Consider the following 24374-nt stretch of genomic DNA (forward strand, 5'->3'; position numbering starts at 1 on the left):
TCCCCCAGGCTCTTTCCAACCTCACCCAACATATCATGACATCAGCCGTTCGCCGGCCACCGACGGGTAGTTACAGAGGCCTTCGATAGGACGAGAGAAGCGGTTGTGGGATCAAGTCGCACAAAACATGCGACACTCTCTTCCGCCATGCCACAAATGTCACCGCCGCCGTGGTCACGGCCAAAAGAAAAAGGAGACAGGAGCTGAGTCCGAAACTCCCATCCCGTACCGTGGCCAAGCAATTTTCGTCGCTGGTCTTGCCGGTACACAATGCGCTTGCTTGACACGTTGCCCGCGGCGCTGGAACGCGGGACCGAGTCGGTGAAATATTATTCAGGCATTCTCTATCTATCATTGCTCTTCTCAGCCGCCCGTTAATAAGCTCGTCTCCTTTTTTTTTGCTGCCTTCTTGTCCAACCCCACGAGTCCATACGATGCTACACGACCTTTATTCCGAGCAGGATTCCGCCGCCACCGATGCCTCTTTGTCTTTCAGCTTTAGGGAAAGCGTCCTAGGTGAAAGGATGACTCGTTGATATCTAGTACCTGGCCAAAGTCTGGAGAAGCGCTGCCTGAGCCAGTCTGTTGGCTATCCTCGCCCGCCTGCCTTGGAGATGGTTCCTGCAGGAAGCGCAGCGCAGGCAGCGCGGACTGTTAATTAATATATCTGACATGTACAGGGACTGCCAAGGACTGCCAACTGCCGCACCAGAGCTACGGCCGTGTCGAGGAGAAACCTATGCCAACCGGTCCAGCCGAGCCTTGCGGGAGGACTCGAGAAAAAGCCGTCGATGCCGTTATTGTTCATGAGGGTGACTTGAACGGGCGGTGAAGCGGTTGTCAACTTGTCTCCGGTGGTAAATATCAACAAGCCAGTATAGGACGGAGTTTGCCGAGAGTCATCGTTCTGTGTGTCTTCCACAAAAGGATCGTCCCTCGGACGGACACGTGGACTGGTGAGGGCAGCACCACAATTTTTCTTCTTGTCTAACAGGTCCCTGTCAACAGCTTCCTTGCTCCTGATACATGCGGGAACGGGATTCGGGAAGAGTTGGAAGGCAAAATAAAATTCAGTGATAACACAAGATAGGGGCCCCCTTGATAATGAAATTTGGGTGCGGCATTTGGGAAGACCTGCTCAAAACAGTGCAGCTCCTCCGTCACTGTCGTCTGATGTTCTCCGCAAAAAGCCCTGACTACATTAGCTCAACCCCGGTCCCCGAAGGGACAGGGTTCTATGTGTACGATGCCTTGTTCGGAAGGACAAGTGGAGGTCATGGTTCGATGGCATCCCGAAGATGCAGCATCCTTGGAGGATTTCCTGGGCGGCGAGAAATGGCATACCTGGCTTGCGTCAGCAACAAGGCGCCGCTCTTTTTTTCTTCTGCGTTCGCTCCGGACTGCAGCTTTCCATATTGATGGCCCCGTCTTTTTGTATTAAACTTTCAGGGGGCTTTGGGAAAGGGAAGTAAGAGCCCAAGCCGGAAGATGCACACAACGACGACGGATCCGGAACGACGGCGGTACACTCCGGCTGGCCGCCCCATGCCCATTATACGACCACGAGATAGGCGCGGGAGACTGCAACGAAAAGAAAGGTTGTTGTGAGAACACGCCAGTCCGAATACATAGGCAGTTTAGCGAGCGAGGTGGGTTTTCTTTTTTTCCTTTTTTATCTTACTGTACACACAGTAACACATGCTTGACGGTTGGGGGAGGATCAGCAAGATCTCGGCTACGACGCTGGTGGTGACGATATGACCTCCTCTTCTTGCTTGGTCTCTCCTTCCGCTATCCCTTGCTGCTCATCAACCGCGGAACCGAGAGAAGGACCGCCGGGCGGCCGTTGACCGAGGTCCTTCCGAGTGGGAAAGAAAAGAGAAAACCCGACGGTGGTAGGTGGTGGCTCGAGTCGTGGCTGGCTCACCACGAGGTAGATAGTAGGTCATCCACCATTCATCATTCCTCCTTCCAAGTCGGGACAAGAAAGCATCGATTTGTCAGGCGGGCCTCACGGGGACATGCGGGACCTTTTCTAGTGTCCTATGCTAGAACAAGTTTAAATGCTGGGCCAAGGGAATTGTTTCTCCTCATATCACAAGCTTGTTTGTGGAGAAGGTAGGAATTGGGGGGAGGGGGGGGGTTGACTCCGCAAAAAGTTGAGCATGACACTTTTGACAGCAGCAAAGAAAGCTGTCAAGTTTGACAGTTGCCAAGCGGTTGGTCCCTGCCCCTGACGCCGCCGCCGGCATGTTTTTAGAGTTGGGGGGTGGTTTTTGACCGTTGGAGCAGCAAAAGAAAAAAAAAAGAGGGGAAACAGACAGGGCAACTTTCGGCTTTCTTGGTAATTTTTTCTTTTGTTTTTCTCCACACACTTCGGTTGATGGGGGAGGGGGGCTTTCACGTGTGAACGGCAAAATGTGAGAGAGAGAGAGAAGGACTCCACCGAAGCGGGTAGTTTGGCACATGCTCGGCATGTTCGTTCGATCGTTCGCGTGTGGAAGGGTGAGATGTGAGCTCGGCTTTTCAACAAATTTATTATTACTGGCTCCAGATTCGAGGATGGATGGCGTCCGGGTTTTGTTGGCGGTGGAATTTTGTTGCTTTCGTCGGGATCACCATGACTCTTTCGCACTTGCCTCTTTCTGCTCTGTCCTCCGCCCCAACCGATTTTTGGCGTAAAGTGCTCGAATCATGAGTTGATCGATTTCTCTCTCGCTCGGAGTACGGGGTTTTGACTGGTGAGTTGAATCCCTTTTTCAACGCCGAGGGTTCCGGGGAGTGGGTTTCCCTGCCCTTTTTTTTTTTTTTTTTTTTTTTTTTTTGGAGGGTATCGTCTTATTCGTATGTATATACGGTACAGTATAGTACGGATTGGGAGTAGGTTGCCATTCCGATTTTTTGCGCGCGCAGGGGGGATATGGGGGTAGTAGAGTAGTAGAAGTGTTGCTGCTACGGATACGCATGACATATAATCTCTGTGGTGCACGAATATAGTGATATTTTGATAGGGATGGTAGCAGCGTCGGGGTTATTTTCTTTAGAGGGGTGGGGGGGAAGGGACTGTAGTGGGAGAACTGTTTTGTTACACAATACGTTGGGAAATGCTACGCTTGGTGGTGATGATGATGAGATGGCATGACGGGTTTGTTGTGGTGGTTATGGTTATGATTATGGTTATGATTATGGGACGTATAATGCACAGAAGGGGGTCACAACGGTCTTTTGTGGCGGCGGCGGCGGCGGTGGTTTTGGGGTGGCATACATACACGGAGGGAAGGTCTGGTTTGGGTAATAAGCTCGCCGTGTCATTTTTTGGGGGTGTGTTTCGACATGCGATCCCCACAACATCCCTGGTATGAAACGTGCAATCGTCAAGCTGCCAAACGACGACTGGACGGGTGATGATGATGATGGCATGGCATGTGTGCATTGTTCCAAGCGAAGGGGACGGAAGGGATGACATGACGGAGGTGTCTGTGGGTTTTACCGGGGGGGTGAGGGGGTTTATGGGACGGTATGGTGCAACGGGTTTTTCAGCGGCGGCGGCGGCGGCGGCTTTGACATGTTCGGTTCGGGGGTGTTGATGTTTTAGTGTTGCTTGGTCCATGCGTGTGTGTGCGGAGGAACCGACCTGTCAAAAACACATGCACAAAATTGATGAACCAAGATCTATGTAGGGGGTGGGGGGGTGGGGGGGGGGGGGTGGTCTGTGGTTTGAGCGGTCCTTGGCTCCAGATTGCCTGCTTGATTTGGGGTTTTTGGTCCGCTCTCTCTCTCTCCGTTGTTGTCGTTCGTCCGGTTCGCGGGTTTGTTGTATGAATGCCGGTTGGTGGGTTGGGTTGCAGTTGGGGGGGTTCGGTTCGAGAAAGATGTTGATGCTTGATGGAGGAGAAGGAGTCGAGAAAGGTTCTGAGTGGGGGTTCGGGAGGAAGGGGAGGCGAGGTGTGGCCTTGGTTCGGGGAGGCTTATCACACCGAGTGATATAGGTACGGTACGCGGGGGAGTTGATGGGTTGGAAGTGTCAAATTCATGGAAGGACCCCTGATCAAAAATATTTGTTCTATGCATTCTGGGGGCTAGAGCATTATCGTGGCATTGCACACTGTCACTGCCATCGTCGGCAGTGTGGTTTTTGGTTTGTTTTCCTCATTTTTATTGATGCACACCAACAAGGCATGAGGGAGACAAGTAAAATGTGACAAGATCACCTTGAGAGTGATTGGATCCTGCGATCGAGAGACAGAGAGACAAGAAACATTCTTCCCGTTGGTTTTCATTGCTTTTTTCTTCTGTTCGCCTTGGTTTCGGCCAATCTTGGATGAGGGGTGGCAGGATTGGCAGGATTGACTGTTTCAGGGTTGGAGGATGGGAAAGAAGCAATTCTCGATCATGGAACAGTGCGAACTCCCCTTCCTCGTGTAGTAGGGGGGTGGGAATCGGGAATGCCAAGACTAGGAAGGAATGCGCTAGTGTGCAGGTTGTAACTTTAACTGGACCACTGCCAGAAATGTTCACTGTTTCCCACTGGGAATGGGGGAAAGTTTGTGAATACCGGTGGGGGAGAGAGTTGCATGACGCCACGATATGCCTGTTGGTTTACATTGGCAGCGGGATGGCGCGCGACCATCTCCCCCGATAGAAGGCGTGGTGTATGCACCAACCGATCGGGGTTTTGCTCCGGGGTTGTTTGATAGGTTGGAAGGGAAAAGATGAGGCGTGCGAGAGAACGGTCGAGGCTGCGCCAGGTGGGCTTTTAGGGGCTGGGCAAAAGTGCATCACGCAGGGGGTTATTGCATATCGATGTGATGGGGAGGCCGGTGGAGGGAACTCTTGGATCGAAAACAATCCAATCCAGGGGATAGCGAATTGGCAGCGACAAGAAAGAAGGAAAGAGAGAAGGAAAATGTGTCGAACCGAACCAGGAAACGGTATATTAAATCCATCCCGCTCAATGTTGAGTCTCTTGGCGGCGGCGGCATCATTGCCCTGTGTGGTAAATGGTTTAGCGAGTAGGGAGTGCCGCCGGTTGTTGATGGCTGTTGGGAAACGAAATACCGGTACCGGTAAATGCGAGGTGTGTGTGTGTGTGTAGAACAACAAAAGACGGCAAAAAGACCGATCTCTTTTGGGGGGTATAACACGAGTCGGGATATAGTCCGGGTCTCCCCTCTCTTTATATCGTTACAGTATATCACTGACGGCAAAGCCAAGATTTTGCAAAGCATGGTAAGGCAATATGTGTCCGGATGGGTTGGTGGCATGGCATGGGAGAAAGAAACCTCTCACTTTGTTCAAGATGCATCGGTTGCTACCGCCGCTTATACACAGCTGACACCGACAGCATGTGCCAACATGGCGGTTTGATATTGAGCCGGTTGGACTAGCTGGCGCGCCGGCGGCTTTGTCTCTCATATATTGCGGAGTTGACAGCCGAGCACCAGCACCAAGCGACGTGTGCCCACCGCCCAAGACCTCGAAAACCGGGTTCGCGAGGATAAAACAGCAAGAAGGACCGTTACGTCCGGCTCTTCGGAGCCGCCAGGGTTGCGTTCTTGGGAGGTGGTTGTCGAGTTGTTATTGTTTGTCCAAGGTAGAGTTGGCCCTTGGCAAGAAAACGCGTACACTGATTTGTGAATGGCAGTTGAAGTGATAGTACCTTAACCAGCTTGGCTCTCGGCAATACCGTCGTCACTCGCGGAGAATTTATCTTGTCTACGACGGTATCGATATATGAAGGGGTTGTATCAGCCACCGGTTCGGGTCGTTTGGGTCTGGCTCGCTTTTGTTCAGGACCTGCCTGCCTACTTTGGTAGGTATGGGAGCGGTGAAATTGAGGTCCTTATTTCCCTCGTCTTCCTTGGTTTTGTGAATGGTGGACTTTGGACGAGTGTATTCGTATGCCTCCTCCTGTCAGTGACAAGGCTTTAAGCACAAGTTCAAAGCCACATTCCTCCCCTACCTACTTTCAGAGCTTGTTCAGGCCGGGGTGGCTAGCGCAACCCACCCCGAAAACCTGCCGGGGAAGGGGATCGATTGGTGGATTGAAGTGATGGAAGAGGTCTGGTTGGACCGGGTTTCTGTCCGTCCCGCCCCCCGGAGGAGGGCATGTTCAAATTCACATCCCCATCATTCACGCCTCTTTCTCTCACTACGATGTCTGGCTCCTGCCCTGTTCCTTGCTAGCACGATCTCTCCTTCCTGTCAAGTGGCCACTAGCATGTCAATGTCAATGTGTCAGAAGACGTGGACAGGTCGCTAGGGGTCCGGGGAAAGGCGTCCAAAGAGTGTGCTTGCAGGATCATCCTGCCTGCCTTAGTCGATGGGTAGTTGCTGCCATGTTCCCTGTCGTTTCCTGCGAGGAGAAGTGAAAGGGGAAGGAAGCAACGGTGGTGGTGATGGTGGTGGTGGTGATGGTGGTGGTGGCGAGCCGTGAGCAAGAAAGCTACGATGATCAAGCAAACAGATTGACCGAGTCATCTGGAAGGGATCGTGGTATGGGTTGGTTCTTTACTGTCACAACAATGAAATATGGGTATTGTACTGTGGTTGTTGTGCCTCGGCCGGTTCGTCGGTATCATCTCCTGTCTCGGTCTCTCGGGGTCCGGCTCGGGGTAGTAGTAGTGTTCACCTCACCTTTCATCTCACCGGTCGGTGCAAGGGCGGACCTATATCGCGTGCACTTTCCTGTTTCTGTTTAGATTTTGCTTTTTTACCAAGATGCAGTTTTCTTCTTCTTGATGGAATCTGGTTAGAACGATGGGGTTATGTATGTCTTGTATGTGTGTTGTGTGTGCCAAGGGCTCGTTGGTATTTTGTCGACATTGACATCAGCAAGACATCGCCGTCTTTCCTCTTTGTCGCCGAATAACAGCTGCAGTTCGGACTCGCATCTTGTCATGGTCCCGTCAGCATGCTTTCAAGCTGCAAATGCCAGCTCATGGCGTGTTGCTTTTTCTTCAGGACCTTGTTTCTGTACACTCTTATCATTCCTTGCACTGTCCGTGACGTTGTGGTCTCTTCGCGCACGCTTCACAATGAGCTGGCGACTGGAATCTACCACTGAGATCATCGTTACGGCCTACGGTAAGTGGGCGACCACGGGCCGGATACATATTCGTCGTATAGTTGTACTCAAAAGCGTGGAATCAATAGTCCTTCAGGAGTGGCAGGATGAGGCTTGCAGGTTGCAGGTTTGATTGCTCTTCTGTGGCAAGCATTGTGCAGCAACGTTCGGCACGGTGCTTGCTATTGACTAGACCGCGCATACAGCCTACATATAACGTACCCTGGCTTTTTTGGGTTGGCTTTGACACATGCCAAGAAGTTGGGAAAAAAGGTCGTGGTTAAGATGTGAGATATCATGGAGGCGTTGGGCTTTGGGTTGGGTGTTTCTGCTGCATAGGATGAAGCATCCGTCAGGGAATTGACTTTTTGAGGTGGAATTGCTCGTAAACAATTACATTGATCAAGCAGCGGAAAGTAAAATAGGGTTTGTCAAGTGGGCACAAAAAGGGGTTATTGTGACACGGGCGAAAGTAAACAAACACCATGCCACACATCACCAACTCCCCAAACTAGCATCTGCACCTCCTGCTCAGCCAGATTAAAAGACAGAAATGTATTACCACCAAAATATACAGTCTCGCTATCTTATCTAACATGCCCTTCTCCCCCCCACCACCTGTTTTCCCTTTCTCTTGATTTTACTATCCCAACACAAGCAAATAACTCATGGCGCAAAATATGCTCACTCCTCATCATCATCACCGGCATCAGCCATGCTGACATCCGCCTTATCCTCACGCTGCTCCTCCTCCTTCTCACCCCCTCCCTCACCAGCACCGCCCTCATCCTCTTCCTCCTCATCACTATCCACCACCCGTCCAGCCCGCCTGCTCCTCTTCGCCTGCCGTCTCGTAACCGTCTCTTCCTCCTCATCATCATCCCTAATCTGGGGACTACTCTCCCGATCAACCGCCATCCTATCTCCCTCATCATCACTCCCCTCACTCCTCTGCCGCCTAGTATTCGCCCCCCTCCTATAAGTATCCTCCTCATCCTCAGTACCCGAAGACCGGTCCTCAGACCTCGATGAGCGCTTCGAATTCCGGTCCATCTTCCTCTCCGTCCTCTCAAGCGGATCCTCCTCCCCGTTATAACCCCCCCCTCCCTCATCAGACGAGTCCACCACAATCTCCGCACTCTTATACTTCCCACCCTTCTCCGCCTCCTTCCTACTGGCCAGCCTGACCCTCTTCTTCGGTGGCGCCCTCACCCCACCCTCACCAGCATCGCTCTCCTCATCCCCCGTCTCATCCCTCCTCCTCGACCCCTTTTTCTTCTTCTCCGCCCTCCCCTTCCTAGGCCTCTGCGTCGACGGCTCCCCAGACCTCTCCCTCCTCGCCCTCTCCCCGCCTCCACCGCCAGACCTCTTTTTCCTCTTGACTTTCTCTCCAGTCTCACTATCAGTAGTCAACTCGGCCTCCATCCTGGCCTTTTCCTCCTCCGCCCTCTGCTCCGCCAAAATCCTATCCCTCGCCGCAATCTCCTCACGCTCCTTCCTGATCTTCTCCTGCCTAAGCCTCTCCGCTTCCTCGGCCTTCCTCCTCTCCTCCTCCTTGCGACGGAGCTCGGCCTGGCGCTGCTGGATGGCGGCGTCGCGCTTTTCCTTGTTCTTAGCTTCGTACTCCTTCTGCGCTTGGAGGGCACGGTTGAGCTGGTTGCGCACAGTGTTGCGCGCCATGTTGGCTCTCTGCTCAATATCGTGCTTGGGATAGGGGGGGTTAGGTCCGGCAGCGATCTCATCGAGCGTCTTGATCGCTTGCTCCAGACCCTCAGCTGCTTGCTCGAGCTGGAAGGAGTTGCGGTCTTGGGAGGCGAATTGCCGGAGGGTGTCGGCGAGCATGATCTGAACATAAGCAACGTTGAACTTGAAGTGGGCTTGCTCAGGGGCGACCTTGAGGGCCTGGTTTTGCGGTCAGCATCCAGTCAACAGACAACAAAAAGGGTAAGCAAACATACCTTCTGAGCGTACTCCAACGCCATGTTGTAATGCTCAATAAACTTCTTATCCGTCCTCGCCTTGTTCAACCAAGTCCTTCCCAAGCAGGACAAGATGCCCGCATCGTTCGCCTTGCCCTCCTTGCTAAGCGCAATCTCGTAGCTCTCAATCGCTTTGCTAAACTGCCCAAGTTCGGTGTATATGTGCCCGAGATTGACGAAGACGTGGGCATCCTGAACTGTCTCTTTCACCTTGAGGAACGCCTGCAACGCAGTCTTGGCATCCTTCTTGTCCTCAACCAACGCGATGGCAACACCCTGAGCTGCGTACGCATTCTTAGGCTCGAGCTGCAGGGCCTTGTCGAAGAATTCAACCGCGCGGCTGTACATACTGCTACGCTTCTGCCTGTCCTGTTCGCTCTCGCGGCGCATTTCTCTGGCGGATCCCAACAGCAAGTTGCCCATTCCAACAAGAGCATAGCGGTCGTGCTTGTCGTAGTTTTGTAGCGTGTGCTTGTAGTGGCGGTGCTCGGGGTCCTCGTTGATGTTGGCGGGTCTCTTTTTGGCACTGAGCTTGCCGAGGAACCAACCATAGAGGGCGCGGACTTCAAGATCCGACGGGTTGTCCTGGTAGAGCTTCGCAACGGCATCGGGACCCTCCTTGTTGGGGTTCTTGCGAAGCTTGATGTACGCAAGCCTGGCGCGGGCATCCGTGTAGTTGCTGTGCCTGCTCAGAAGGCGCTCGTAAGTTTCGATAGCCTTATCGACATCCCCTTCATACTCGTAGCTCCTGCCAAGGTTGAAAGAGATGGTGGTAAGAAGAGCATCGGTGTCCACCTCAGTGTCGTTCAGGCTACTGATGCGGGCGCAGGAGTCGAGGGCCGCTTGGAAGTACTCGGTGGCGAGCTGGTGCTTGCCATCCTGAGAATAAAAGCAGCCAATGTTATTGAGCAGCTGAGGAGGAAGGTGCTTGCGGATTGCTGACCGGATCACGGCCTGGTCTTCTGCGTCGGCGGGATACTCGGACTTTGGCACCTGATCAATCTCCAACTGCTCAACCTGCTGGAGGCACTGTAGGGCACGATCTGGGAACTCAGTCTCGTACAACCTCGCCAAATTGAGCAACACAGCGGCATCCGGGAGCATGCCCTTCTTGGGGTCTTTCCATGCGGTCCGGACCGCCTCGAGGTAGGTGAGCGCCTTCTTGGTCTCGGCAGTCTTGTCTTCCTTGATGGCCGCTGTTTGGTTAGCAAATACCTCCTCGGCATACAGAGTGCCGAGAAGAATCATAGCCTCCAGGTTCTTGGACTGTTGAATCATCTTTTCCAGACGCAACTTCGCCTCTCCGAGATCATTTCTGAGCACGGAAAGCTGGGCGAGGCCAAACTTGGCTGGCAGGTAGCCACGCTCGACACCACCTCTGGCATCATCAGCACGTCTGTAATAGTCACTCGCCTTATCCAGATTCCCCTCATAATGCTCCTTTCGAGCAAGAAGGTACCAACCGTCACTAGCAATAGCGTTGACATCGGTGTACTGAATAGCCTTGTGAGCAAGGGAGTCGACATTGGGGAACTGCTTCCGGGCGAGGAAGTAACCGGCGAAAGTGGCGCACGTCAAGGGGAGGTTCTTGTCGCGCTTGAATGAGTCTTGGGTGTACTCGGTCATGGCTTTCTTGTAATATCGGAGGAACTCCGGGCTGTTGGTTGGTACTTGGCTACTCGCATCGAGGTAGTAGAGGCCAAGCAAGATCTTGGCAATCTTGGAATCTGGGCTGATCTCCAGTGATCTCTCCCAAGCTCCCTTCGCATCATCCTTGTAGCCTAGCTGCCAAAGACAGCACCCAACACCAATGCGCGGGTCTGGGTCAACGAGGTCTGGCATCTTGGCCAAGACATCTTGGTAGGCGGCCAGTGATTCCTGATACTTGGCCAGCGAGAAAAGCGCCCGCGCCTTGCCCATCGAGGCCAGCATGTTCTTCCCGTGCGACACCCTGATGGCCTCCTCGAATGACTTGAGCGCATTGCGCACATGTTCGCTCTTCTGGACGTCGACACCGTTGGGGTCCTGACTGGGACTTTGAAGGGAGGCCTTGAGCAGAAGAAGAACACCGCGGGCCAAGAACAGCGGTGGGAAAGCGGGGTTGAGCCTCGAGGCGTCGTTCAAGCTCTGTGTGGCCTGCTGCAAGTAATACTCCTTCGTCCTAGCGTCGGTGCCCTCGGGGGCGACTCTTGGGGCCTCTCTGCTCTTCCACAGGTACATCCAGCACAGACAGGTGATAACCGTCAGTTTTTCGCGCTGATTGCTCTGCATGGCAACTACACCGCGGCTGAGTATCTCAATGGCAAAGTCGACCTTTTTCTGCTTGGCATAGGCAAGAGCCACCGTCATCCAGTAGGTGCGGGCAGCATGCTCCATCTCGAGAAGGGTGCACAGTTCGGTCGGGTCATCGGCGAGCTCTTCGAGGTTTACTTCGACAGCCTGGGGGTCCTCATCTTGGTCTTGGGCCGAGTCTTGTACGGGAATATCGATCGTTTGAGGGATGTCGGCAAAGCGCCTGCTTGTAGGGGCATGGGTAGCCAGTCCGTTGGCGGCCCCATTGAGGGAGCCATTGGCGTAGGTTGAAGCCATTCTGGCTGTCGTGATGGCGCCGCAGAACTCGAGTGTTCACTGGTGGACTTCGAACGACAGAAGCCGAGGTGCTGCGGGTCGATTGTTGATGGCCTCGAATCGGCGGCGCGTTTGGTTAATAAAATCGACGGGCTAGTTGGGTGTTGGGTTTTGCATCGATTGGTTGTAGAAAATATCGTCAACTGGCTTACGATGGGTCGAATCAAAGTTGGAATATGAAAAATCTCATGGTGGAAAGATCCGAGCGGCGCAGGGTCGGTTGCGACAAGGTTTGGTTGAAGGTGGGTGATGGTGGAATTGGAAGCTCGCGGTGGCAGCGCCGATTGTCGCGTCACGACGAGACGAGCAGCAGTTAATGAGGCTGAAAGGCTTGGGGCGGCTGACCCATGCAAAGATTTTGAGATGCTGCAGATCCCAGCACTTTCGAGGCATTCCTATTGGCTGCTATCTGTGGGTCCTTTGGGGAAAACCACCCCTGAACAACAAGGCTGCCACCAAAAGTACCATCGTCGATCCCCTCACCTGTTCTAAGTCGAGGACAAGAAAAAGGTCTAAATTTGTGTTTTTTATTTCTTTTCTCGACTTCTATACTCATTCACTATCTTTGACATCTCTGCGGCGCTGTGTCTGATGAAGAAGTCTTTGTTTTGCACCCACACGTGCTAGCTTTGTTGACCTTGTTCTAACTCTCATCAGATATTGACCGCACTTTTTGGTGCCATCCGTATCATAGATGAATTTAATCTTACTCTTATCAAGTCTATCTACCTTCTGGCTGCCTCGCTTACTCTGGTGAAATATCTTCAGTCTTCAATCTGCAGCAGCACTGCCTTGCTCCTCAATCCTGCCAATGAGCGCTCTCAAAATTGTTTTGAAGTGAGGAATCGATGGAACCCCTCCCGTCCAATATGTACCGCTGCTATCTCCCGGGCCAAAGAGAGACGGAGCAAGTCAAATATTTTCTTCGGTCGATAAAATGCCAGACATGTTCTCACTCCCCTCCCTCTCCACCGAGTCCCCGACCCACGTGGAGGGCAGGTCACCAGTGAATGGCAGCTCCGCCAGGTGCAGAAAGAACCAGAGTGAATCGAAGGTGCAAGGCTGCCTCTTTTCCCTGCTTTCGCCGACCTATTTCAGACTCCATCCCTCTTCTCACCGTGCAGCCTCTGACTCTCCATCCTGTACACACAGCCAGAAACACAACTCTGACAAAAGCGACATCACGATGGACCTCTCCTGTTAATCAGCGCCAGCCGCCTGCTGCACCCCAATTTACGTTGATTGGAACACCCGTTCATTTTCTTGTTCCCTCAGTCGTTCACAATCAATCACCTGTCAAGGACTCAATCACTTGCCAAGACAGGGCAAACGACAACAACCAGCTCATTCACTCATTACTTTGTTCTAAGCGACCTTGGTCTGTCTGGTGTGTACCAAAGCCTTTGAAACTTCACCCACCGAGCTGCTACTTATCTATCTTATCAGCAGTTTTCTCCTTAATCACCATTTTCTGGGGTATCCCCAGCATCAACAATCAAGGAAATCAGTCAACAAGATGGCTCCTATAATATATCTGACCGGCCAGGTCCCCAGGTACTCAACCACTCGCCGAGATGTCGACCCCCACTGCTATGGGTGGGATTGCCTCAGTGAAGGTGGCCAGGTTGGGGTAGTTCTGGTGATCATATTCTCTTTTGGTCTGGGGTGGTATATGTGGCGCAAACTTGGCCAGCCTGAGACTGCCTCCTCGCGGCGATGGAGTATGACCACCGGCCTGGCGTCTTTGCCTCGCCTCTCCCGCCCTGGCACCCCATCTGGACGTCCTGAAAGTCGCAGAATGTCTGGGTCTATTTATCGCCAAAGCCACAGATTCTCGGATTCTATTCACCGTCGGTCGCAGTCTCGCCCAATTTCTCTGGAAAGCATCAGGGAGGAGAGGGATCGCCAGCCTGGGGAGTCAGAAAGCAGTGCCAGTCCCCATTGCCCATCGTCAGTGCATATTGAGATGGTGAAGACTGTAGGCGGGAACCACCAGCCTCCGGTCATACCACCTCCTCCAGGCCCTGCGCCTATGCTATGGACCGCCGGTCCAACGCCAGTATTTATTCACCCTCCTGCTTACCCGCTCAGCTTTTTGAACAGTGGTCGTGCGAACGAGATTCGTTTCTCATCTGCTGTAGGACAGCCAGTTCCCTTCCAACCCTACCCCTTTCCATATCAATACGGTCCAGGCCCATTACCCCCGTTCCCCAAAGGCATGGGCGTACCTCCGAACAGGCCTGTTCCACCACCAAATCAGGGAAATGGACCTCAGGCCACCGATAACAACCCAACCGGCCCATCACAACCAAGTGCACCCAGCCGACCAGCTGAGAACCGCCGCAGATCTTGGTTCCCCTTCTTCCACCACAAACGCCCCACCACCGGTCACGCAAGATCAATCTCGGAGTCAGCCATTTCCACCCTCCAACCTGAGCTCTCCTCCTTGCGCCTCCCACCCATGGAAGAACCTGATATCAACCGTCTTCGACACCAACCGTCAATCCGACTAATCGATCGCTCTCCCTCTCCACTGCAGCACCCCCCCCGTCCGTATCCCCGGATTGGATACCGCAACCAATCTTCAAGTCACAATCTCGACTCTGACAGCGAGGGGATCCACCCCTCTGAGCTTAGTCCAACCTCTGTCGGGACTAGCATGAGGGTCCACGATGGGATACCGCCCTCTGAGGTGTCTGATTTTGGCAGGGATCCTCACTTGGAGGAGTATAGTCCTGAGAGGAGGAGACAGAGGAGCTTGAAGAGATCTGGGGACCCGAAGAGGGGGGATGAGAGCGATGCTGATGATGAGGAGGATGGGGGTAGGTTTCAGGGGAGGAGGGAGAGAAGGATGGGGAGGAGGAGGAGGGGCCCGCCAAGTGAGGATATTCAGTTTCCTAGTCCGGAGGTGCAGAGAGTGACGTTTGCTGAGCCGAGAAGGGAGAGCGGCGGTGGGAGGGAGAGGGGGAGAAGAAGGCGGGAGATGACACCTGCGCCGAAGGGGAACAGAGAAAGATCTGGGGAGCGGTCTCCTGAACGTCGGTATAGAGATCGCTCTTGTGAACGGACTCGTGAGGGATCTTTGGAGCGGGCTCGGAGGCGTAGGGAGAGGTCGCCTACTCGTCAGCGCAGGGAGCAGTCTCGCGAAGGCGGCGCATCTTTGCGTCGATACAGAGGCCGATCTCGTGAACATTCCCCTAGGACTCGCCACAGAAACATATCTCCTGACTCGTCTGACGAGAGGACACGCACACCTCCTCCCCGCCGCAGAACCCAGCCCCGTGAGAGACACGGTGTCCACCATTCGAGGGAGAATCACAGGAGCAGGAACAATCTTTTGGGAAGGTTACGGGCTTTTCGGATGGAGATGAGGGGGGAGCGGTACTAGCCTCCGTCTCTTCCACCGCCGACACGCATTTTCCTTTCTCGGTGATACCCATTCTTTCTTTTTTTTCATGCCTAGGGAGGCTCCTGTTACAAATTCAGGAGCTATTTATTTTATCAGGGGTTTCAAATTTGCGGTATAGGTATATATACCTAGCGTTCTGTACAATAAAAACACACCACACAAACCACCAGCAATCTATCAAGGATGCACAGCGAGGAACAGAAATCAATTTTCAGTGAAGGCATGAGGGGTGATGGCCTCTTTTTCTCGGATTTTTAACCTCGCTTTATGGACATCTCTGAAAGGTAGACTTGGGTGGAGGACGACAAAATGGCGTTTTTGCGGGCATTGGGCATTAGGCATTGGAGATGGTGATTTGGACGATATCATGGGGGCTGGTTGGTCGTTTTTGGGCGTTGATGGTTGGGGCACTTCATGGCCAGCAATGCAGAAGGCCAAAAGGACAAGAGGGTGTTTCATGTGAGGATTGTTTTCTTGTTGTTGTTACTAAAACAGGTTAACAGTGGTTCTTTGTTTTTTGGGGGTGCGACAAAGTCCTGGGGTCATTGGGGACTGGATGGTGAGAGTGTTCTCAGGGCAGGTAATTTTTTTAACTTGCCAGTACACTATGATTTCTAGGCATTAAAGCCTGAGAGCTGGGTGGAAGGAGAGACACTCCAATACTCCAGAACCAACATTCCTCTAGGTTTAATAGGCTCCTATAAAGGAATCACATCATGAAAATCACATCAGTGTTCGATGCTTGTGATTTCGTCTGTTTCTAACAATACAGCAAAGAGGTCTGATAACCTCTCCTTCTGTCTCTTCATACTCTCACTTACACCCCCCCGGAGTAGCATTACTACACTTCGCCTTCCTCATCTCAGCCCTCAACCCAAAGATAATCTCTGGTGCCTGCGGGTTGATACACTTATCCCTCATCTCCTTGACACACTTCCCACCTGTGCAACAACTTCCAATCACACACTTGTGCCCAGAGTCGCACTCACCGTTTTTAGTGCAGTCCTTTTCTGCGCTGCAGTAATCGTTCAGGAAACAAAACGATTTTCCATTGGAGTCGATTCCGCAGAGGCAGGAGCCTAGGGGACTTCCGCCACAGGGGAACGGAGTGTAGGCGCCACATATTTGGCCGGAGCAAGGGGTGGTGGAGTTATCGAAGGGGATTGTGCTGGTAATAGTGAATGTGGATGTAGAGGTGGTGGTTACGGGAGGGGCAGTGACGATGATTGTTGTCACGGGACAGGTTTTAGAGGTTGATGGAAGGGTGGTTAGCGTTCGGGAGATGGAGGAGAGGGTCGATAAGGTACTGGTTGTGGTGATGGATGAGGGTGGGCTAGCGGTCTTGGACGACGGTGGGTTGGTTGTGGCAGAAGTGGTACTGGAGAGTATGGTAGTGGACTTTGTAGATGCGATCGACGTGGTGATGGAGGCGGAGGAGTTGATTAGGACTCGAGGGAGAAGTGGGGGGTATGGTTGGAACGGGTAGCGGGCTCGGGGTTCAGGAGGCGATGGCTTCTCGGGCGTTGGGATCGAACTGATAATTGTCGCGGTGGCAGTCACCGTGACAATCTCACTATGGGCTTGTTAGCTATTGAAGATATGAACCAGGTATTTGGGGAGGTGCTTACGTCTCTGAGGGTGTGACAGTCCTGCTCAAAGTATACTGGCATGCTGCTGTCGATGTATTGGTAGCAATAACAGCACGGGATTCAAGACGAGGTTGATTTTCACTTTCAAGGGCAGCTGTATGGCCAAAGGCAGCGAAGACAAAAATTAACGGGAGAATTTCCATGGCTGTGGGTATATAACGAGTGAACCGGTGATATCTCCTATGACGGCCATGTCACGGCATGGGGCTCGAGGCAGAGTATTTAAACAGTTTGGACGTGTGTGGTTACTTTGTCTTGCTGACGGTATGCTCCATGATGTCTCTGTGTAGCCGCGGTGTATAAGAACTTTAGAGCCTCGGTCACAGACTATTGTGTCACAACAAATAGGATGTAGGTTGAACATGGAAGTGGTAGTATGCAGGAACATCTTCGAAAAAGAAAAGGTCTCGGCCGCAATAAGTCTGGGACAAGTTAGCAGACGCGAAGACCTCCAAAGACACAACTTTAAGACAGTTTTGATTGAGCGAACGCCTGGTTCTAGGTCCTGGTATCATTTCTACTGGTACCACCACAAGTGAACACAGTTCCTTTCTTGTGTCTTCAGTTGGCCTCTGGAACACAAAACACAAAGCTCTGGTTCCCTCCATGTTTCGGTCGAGTGACTATGTTCTTTCGGCGATCCCTTGGACACACAAGGCATACGAGATATCAACAAGGTAACGATATTGAAGACATATGCAAGGGAGTATACGCGTGGGCAACGTGACGGACACGAAGAACGGATGGTCGGTCATGATCCCCCAAAGGCTTCTCGTTCGAGTGGAACCAGCGGGGTCGATGGGTGGTCGGTTGTCGGGAATTTGGAATGTCGAGAGCGGCGGTCGGTGTTCGTGAGGGAGCTATAAACATATCCGGTCGGGGGTAATCGAGATCAGGTCGGTCGTCCTCTGAAAGGGATATCTGGCGAAAGATGGCCTTCTCGAATCGATTTAGCTGGCACAGGAATGCCTCCATGACAAAAATGTGTTGCTCAAGGCGAAGATGCTTTGGCTCGGTTCAAGGGTTCAAGGGCTCAGGGGTTGTATCACTCGAACTGTCTGTTCGCCGTCGGCTGAGCCCGCCCGTGATCCGTAGCGCTTCGCCCCTTCCCTTGACTGGTCTGCTTGCTCCAACCTAGAAGGCTAACTGGCAGGAGGCAGACACGACTGGAGATGGCTGGAAGGAGCTTCACCGTGTCTTTCCTATCTTTGGCTCAAACGGAGAATCGGAATGTTCTCCTTCTTAGTTAAACAACACATCGAAGATCACGGAATCGTTCGACACCAGCAATCATCTAATTGTCATTCATCATCATCTGCCCTTTGGCCGAGGGCTCTAAGCCGCTTCTTTCCATCTTGATGAACTATCGGCTACCTGCTCCGTATTCAGATGTATTTTGTATTTTGTGGCCTCCAATCCCAGTATGAGCTGGTGGTGACAGCCGAGCCGCCTGGCCGAGGGAGACGTCAGCCAGTCTCCTGACACTCACCCCTTTACCTTTCAGGGGTCCTCAGTTGACCTCCATCACCGGTTTTTTATTCAATAGTGACAGTATCTATAACATTGAACCCTCTAGACCCTTCTTTTTGATGATTCACCTCACAATTGGGTTCCCCCATACATTGAGCCTCTATTCGCCAAGTCTTTGATCCGGTTGTGGCAAGGCTGATGCGGTCTATGCAGTTCTGGAATTTCGCTCTTTGGCAATCGGAACAGCATGTTCGCAGCTGTCAATCTCATGAATGTCTCAAGTCAATGCACCTGCACCTTATCCTCAATGATGTCGAGATCACAATGGCGTCGATTAGTACCGCAGCGCAACTTGTGTGCTTGCCCACTCCACAAAGTGAAATCTCCACTCCTGTTTGAAGGATCGGTCTACTGCGTCTTATCCAGAGTGGATTTGTGCAGGGGTCGTTTCCCGTATTCGCGCACCGGATGTGGGATGTGGGCAGCACTAAGCCGACAGTTGAGAGATGGTGTTCGCAAGATCCCCGAGAGATCCATCCTCGTTCGAGAATGACGAGCAGGACTTTCCCACTCCCAACCAGCTTCACCGGCCGGGAGATCGCCATAGTCCTACACGATCGGCTCCTCCAAGTTTCCCACCACCAAGGAACGAGCATATCAGCGTTGCACAGGACGCTTGGCTATGCTGCGAGTCCACGTTTATCAAGGTCCGGCAGCCATTATGGCCGTCCCGACTGGTTCTATGCCATGCAAAAGCAACGAAGATTGCAGCCTTCCCAGGCAGGGAGCTCATAAACTTCCCCAGGAGCGGCTTAGGCCAATGGTGATGTAGGATCCAAGACTACATTGCAGTCTGTCATACTCGAACTAAGGCCAGTCTGGCTAGCCATTGTCACCTCCCGTCTGCGGGCTCTGCCGCCGAAACCGCCGCCGAGTAGGGGGCCACTGCCGTTCCGGCTCGAGGTTGGGGGTTGGGGGACAAAAAGAGAAACACCGCCCCGAGAACATATCGAAAGGCACTAGCGAGCTTGACCGTCATGCAGCACATGCAAAGATCGACATGTTGAATGGGGCGGCTACTCAGCAGGAGCGGCACAGCAGGTGACAGGTATGCCAGATGTGATTTGCCTCGAGATATGCCAAGGGCTCAGGGACATCTCTGGGGTTTCGCTACCTCATCTTGCAGATGTCGCCGACCAGTTGCAGCCTTGGATCACAGAGCCAGGGAGGTACGGAATGCCCTGCAAGTCGACGGCTCTCCTCACAACCTAATCCAGCTGTGCTCGCCTACGGGTGTGGCCCCCTCAAGCGGAATCTAAGCATCTTGGTGCAGTAGCTCATGCCGACACCCCCTGTCAAGGACGAGGAGGCAATGTCCATGTACCAGGAACACAATAGGAAAGAGGCGCTGTGCCTGGGGCTGGCTGTGCGGAACCATCTCGGTCGCTGGACTGCGCGGTATATAATACTACCGCTGGACCCAACAGCATCAAAAGGAGACACCCGATCAGCCCTCCCATGCATCGGCTTTCCGTTGGTGAGCACCACCTCTCGACTAAGCACCCCGGCCATTTCACACGGGCAGGCAGCACACTCTCTGTGCCATCCAAACACCTAGCGGCTTGGTGCGGGATTCATCGAAGCCTCCCTTGTCCTGAACTTTGGGCGACAGCGCGGGACACCCACAGCGCCTGGTCAGCCGCTGATTTCCTCCATACGACAGCGGGATCCAATACTCGGTCCCTCGGCCGCTTCCCGCATGATACCACCCGGAGTGGCGGAGGCTGTTCACCGGTTGGCTCTTGGGAGACCTTGTTTCCCAAGCTACTGGTCTCAGTAGCATCGGAGCCTGCAGCATTCATGCCACAAGTCTGAAAGCAGTTGACACTCTCGCCTACTAGGGCAGGAATAGGAGAATTGCCCAGCACACGGGACAAAGCCTGCGAAAGACAGCTACTCGGTGCATCCGATACTTCGGCGACAGCTTTGTAGACGGCTCTGGGGAGCAATCCAGCTTGAGACGCGGCCAAAGAAACATATATAACACAGCAGGCACTGGACTGGGGTTTGCTGAAATGAGTTCCCATCGAGATCCCAGATTCACTCAAAACAAGCCCCGACAGAATCATCTACATGCACCGACAAACCAGGGCATGACACAACATAATAGCGAAGCCTTCTTCATCGATTACACCCCTGGTAACCCCGAGGTACGACTGAAATTTCCTTGCCCGTTCAGTGGAGTTGGCCGTCCCTGGCAGGAGCCAGATGCCATTGCTCCGCCCATTCTTAGTGTGCAGACAAGGGGTAGTGAATTGACGAAATGGGGAGCATGAGGATATATGGTGATGGGGTGGTCCGCCAGTAACTGAAAACCCGCCTTTGGAGAACAAAAGGGGGAAATGGAGAAGATGACAAGTCAGAAAAATGCTCCGAAGAAAGACAGACAGCTTGAGTGACAATACTTGGCACAAGCATATGCGTGACCAACAGCGAACCGGTTGGAAGGGTTCAGAGAAAAAGGGAGCGAAGGGAGGACAATGCACCATCAGGAGCTTCTTATGCCATTGGGGTCTAGACCCTCCTGAGGTAGGGCGGGGCGGGAAATGATAGCATGCGGCGTGGCGTGCTGAATGTGCCTGACGATGGCCTCATTTTTTTGGATCCGAATGCAAGAATGCGCTGACTTTTTGTAGCACCTAGTTGCCGGCGGCTATCAGTCAACGTTCGGGGCCGGGGGCCTAGCCCGGCTTGGCCCGGAGTATCACCCCACAAACACGCCATCGGCCGCTAGCTCCTCAGCGTTTGGCCAACCGGACTATTCCTTCGCAACGGCCGGTAGCACCACCCTTTCTACGGCACGTGTCCGGTCACGAGAGCACCCCAACGTCTTCCCCCTGAATACCAGCCAGCCGGCTTTTCCACCTGCTGCGACTCTGGTTGACTGGCGACTATCACCTTATACGACTGATGCCGTCTCTCCTAATGTTCCGGTCTCGATTGCGGCACACTCGCTTTCCACCACCGCTGGGGTGATTGGGTATGCATCACAGCCGAATGTGACCGATCCGTACATGGGCGATTATGTATCGCCCACCGCTCCTCTTCCTCCTCCGCAGCAGCCAGGCTTTGACTTTCAGCCGTGGCCAGCCGCCGTTGACGATGGCACCATGAGCCTCGGTACAGCATCGCCGAGCTCGCTCATGTCACCTGTGATGCAGAGCTACGAGATGGTTGCCAGCCCGACGGGATCTGGAATTGATGAGTCGAGCATGGGGATGTATGGAGGTGCGTCGGTGGAAAACTGGCAGTTGCCACCGCAACCGCCGTCTAGAACCGACAGCATGGAGATGGGAACCAGCAGCCCAGGCGGTGGTGGAAAGCGGGCGAAACAGTACGCCGAGCAGAGCGGCGCATCACCGGTTACTGCAGCACCTAAGTCTGGTGCCGGTAACAGCACCACCACCGCTGCAAAGACGAAGCTACGCAGCGCCTCGAGAACGTCGAAGAATATGCAAACTCGTACCGAGGAAACCCCTCAGGAGCGCAAGTCTAGGAACTCGCACAATCTGGTTGAGAAGCAGTATCGGAACAGGCTGAACATGCAGTTTGAGATATTGATGAACACGCTCCCTGAATCGATGCGCTCGCCGACCACGACTGCTTCGGGGGCGGATTCGGATGTCGGACAGGCTGGTGGTGGTCAGGGGGGGGCCGGGTTGGACTTGGGGGAGAGGAGGTTGAGTAAAGCGCAGGTGTTGGACATGTCGACGAGGTATATACGGTCGTTGGAGAAGGAGAGGGAGAAGCTGGAGAGGGAGAGGGAGGAGCTGCTGTTGGGGATGGCCAAGATGAGGGAGGCGTATGAGAAGGACGGGACGTCTGGGCCCGGTTCGGGGACGGGAGGTGGGAAGGGGAAGGGTGCTGCTGGTTAATGATGGTCTGGGGCAGATGTGGTGGTACATGAAAGAAAAAAAGTAATGATTTACGATATACACGACAAGTTTTAAAAGTTAAAAGAGGAAGAAGGGCGGGGGGGGACATTCTACCTGCCTACCTGCCGTCTTTTGTGCACCCGTCGTGGTGTGGTAGTGGTGGACGGAGTAGGAAGGTCGCACATAGATGTGATGTGTACACATTTGGAGGGATGGGCCTCCCTCCTTATTTGCATAATATATCTTGACGATTTGACGACCAACTTTGAGACTGGGTATTTTTGTGGTTGAATTTGTGCGTGACTGATATTATACCCCTCTCCTTCTCTTACAAAGACAACAAAACAGAAGAGGCCGTAACCTGTCTTCTTGCTAATTCTACCCGACAACCAGCCAGCCAGCCAGCCAGCCAGCCCAACCGACCAGAGACCAGGTCCCAAGACGCCGCCACATGATAAAATACACCTAGTGGTATCGCACACGCTTTCTCTTCTCTCTCTCCCTGGTTTCCCTATATAGTCGTGGAAAAACATTATGAAAATGCAACTCTGACAAGCAAACAAAAACTCCAAAGAACGCCGTTAAACCCTTGGCTCGGATGTTTTGTTGCAAGCAGCATATCCGTCTCCAGATATAATAACCCCCTAATTCCACCTTCCTTCTTGTACAGCTCTCCTCCCCGAGACACGAAAACAGTTTCCGTGAACAAGATGTGACCATCATTTTGCTCTTTCGTCCAGCTGCAAACCCTTATGCTCATGGTCCTTTCTCCCTGTGTGCTGCTAAAGGGTTACCCCTACCCGAAAACTGGGTGGCTTCGAGTTGACGGGAAATGCTCAAAAAATGACAGAGCAAGTAAGTATCGGGTATGCGGTCATCCAAAGGGAAAAAAAGCGATGGTATGCAGCCCAAAAAAGAACCGCAAAGTCGTCCGGGAGCTTGGGTGAAATCCGCAATCCAGGATAGTCTGAGAGAAGTCTGGGTCCCCCAAAGGATGGCGGTGGGCTAACTCCCCCTTTTCTCAAACTCAACCCAGCTCACTCCAGCACCGGCCGATAATCGAAAGTTTGGAATCGCCAAAATAGAATATCGTAACAGAAGACTGATGATTTACACCCACCCCGCCCCGCCCCAAACACCTCGTATCCTCCTCGCGAGCTGCAGGTCCTTTTGCATAATGGTTACCCGCTTTGCGTGGATGGCGAGGAGGTTGGTGTCTTCAAAGAGGTGGACAAGGAAAGCCTCGGAGGCTTCTTGGAGGGCTTGGATGGCTTGGGATTGCCAGCGGAGTTCGTCGTTCATGGGGCGGCAGGTGATGGCTATTTCGCGGACCTTTTTTTTGTGTCAAAAACGATACTCTTCTTCTTCTTCTCCCTTGACTGTTCCTCGGATATATAGAGATATATATATACGTACCAATCGCGCAAATGGAAGCTTGAGCAGGAGGAGATCGGTGTTTGATTGATATCTGCGAATTTCCTTCAGGGCGAGGGTGCCTGGGCGGTAGCGGCGCTTGCGGCCTTGGGGGACTGGATCGCCTGCTTTAGGGGGGTTAGTATAGGGCAATGGGGGAGGAGGAGGAGGAGGAAAACATACGCTGAACATTGGATTGTCTTCCTGCTCCTGAAGGGCGACCGGAGCGACGGCCAGCTTGTTTAGGTGGCATTTTTTTCTTTTTCGGCGGGAGGGTATTAACGATTAAACCCGACGGGAAGGCCGCGAGTCGGTTGGTTTTGCGCAAAAGCTAGCGAATGGCTCTTTACGATTCAAGCTGGAGATGGTTTTGCGCGACGAGGGGATTGGCTCCGAGAATTGAGGTTGCGCGATGCAAAAAAAGGGCGGAGGAAGGAACCGGCGATTGGGTGTTGTAGATGTATTATGCGTAACCTGCAGGAAGGGGGTGGGTGGGCAATGGTGGTTGTTGACGGATAGAGGAGAAAGGAGGGTGTCACAGGAATGCAAGGAGAGAGAGTATGTACAAATCCGGGAGGTTGGCTGGGTGTTTAATGGGGGAAAAGAAGAAAGATTGCCCTCCCCTCGACGCGAGCAGAAAATGGAGCTGTCGCGACGGAACGCGCTACGGTTGACAGGGGGTTAAATGGGGTGGCTGGGGAGATGTGGGGAGCTCTCTCGAAGAAGGGGAGAACAATGTGTGGCTTGTGCGTTGCTGTCAACCAGCCACAAGGCATTTGACAGCTGCGGGTTAGGGTTGAGCTCGATACGAAGGATGGGCCATAA

At 53.1% G+C, this 24374-nt stretch overlaps 5 protein-coding genes across 5 annotated transcripts; 2 read left to right on the forward strand and 3 right to left on the reverse strand.

Annotated features, from left to right (window-relative positions):
* Window positions 1-7681: 7681 nt before the first annotated feature.
* CTR9 (protein required for normal CLN1 and CLN2 G1 cyclin expression) lies at window positions 7682-12018 on the reverse strand. Its single transcript, XM_062915857.1, has 2 exons — window positions 9025-12018; window positions 7682-8968 (listed from the first exon to the last, which is right to left on the reverse strand). The coding sequence occupies exons 1-2, from the start codon at window positions 11632-11634 to the stop codon at window positions 7751-7753; spliced, it is 3828 nt and encodes a 1275-aa protein (XP_062761859.1). The 5' UTR covers window positions 11635-12018; the 3' UTR covers window positions 7682-7750.
* A 1171-nt stretch (window positions 12019-13189) lies between these two features.
* Window positions 13190-15061, forward strand: QC763_708660 (uncharacterized protein; the record flags this gene model as incomplete). Its single annotated transcript, XM_062915858.1, has 1 exon — window positions 13190-15061. One exon carries the CDS (start codon window positions 13190-13192, stop codon window positions 15059-15061), a length of 1872 nt encoding a protein of 623 aa, XP_062761860.1.
* Window positions 15062-15821: 760 nt separating this feature from the next.
* QC763_708670 (uncharacterized protein) lies at window positions 15822-17923 on the reverse strand. The gene is made up of 2 exons (XM_062915859.1): window positions 16711-17923; window positions 15822-16651 (listed from the first exon to the last, which is right to left on the reverse strand). Exons 1-2 carry the CDS (start codon window positions 16750-16752, stop codon window positions 15896-15898), a joined length of 798 nt encoding a protein of 265 aa, XP_062761861.1. The 5' UTR covers window positions 16753-17923; the 3' UTR covers window positions 15822-15895.
* Window positions 17924-18807: 884 nt separating this feature from the next.
* On the forward strand, window positions 18808-22639 carry QC763_708680 (uncharacterized protein). Its single transcript, XM_062915860.1, is given in 4 exon segments — window positions 18808-19164; window positions 19172-20411; window positions 20898-22431; window positions 22530-22639. Coding segments are annotated over 2 exon segments (1374 nt in total). The 5' UTR covers window positions 18808-19164; window positions 19172-20276; the 3' UTR covers window positions 22137-22431; window positions 22530-22639.
* CSE4 (centromeric DNA-binding histone H3-like protein cse4) lies at window positions 22354-24252 on the reverse strand. The gene is made up of 3 exons (XM_062915861.1): window positions 23733-24252; window positions 23553-23677; window positions 22354-23468 (listed from the first exon to the last, which is right to left on the reverse strand). The coding sequence occupies exons 1-3, from the start codon at window positions 23800-23802 to the stop codon at window positions 23247-23249; spliced, it is 417 nt and encodes a 138-aa protein (XP_062761863.1). The 5' UTR covers window positions 23803-24252; the 3' UTR covers window positions 22354-23246.
* Between the last annotated feature and the right edge of the window lie 122 nt (window positions 24253-24374).

Source organism: Podospora pseudopauciseta (assembly GCF_035222475.1).
Source record: "Podospora pseudopauciseta strain CBS 411.78 chromosome 7 map unlocalized CBS411.78m_7, whole genome shotgun sequence".
Classification (NCBI taxonomy): domain Eukaryota; kingdom Fungi; phylum Ascomycota; class Sordariomycetes; order Sordariales; family Podosporaceae; genus Podospora; species Podospora pseudopauciseta.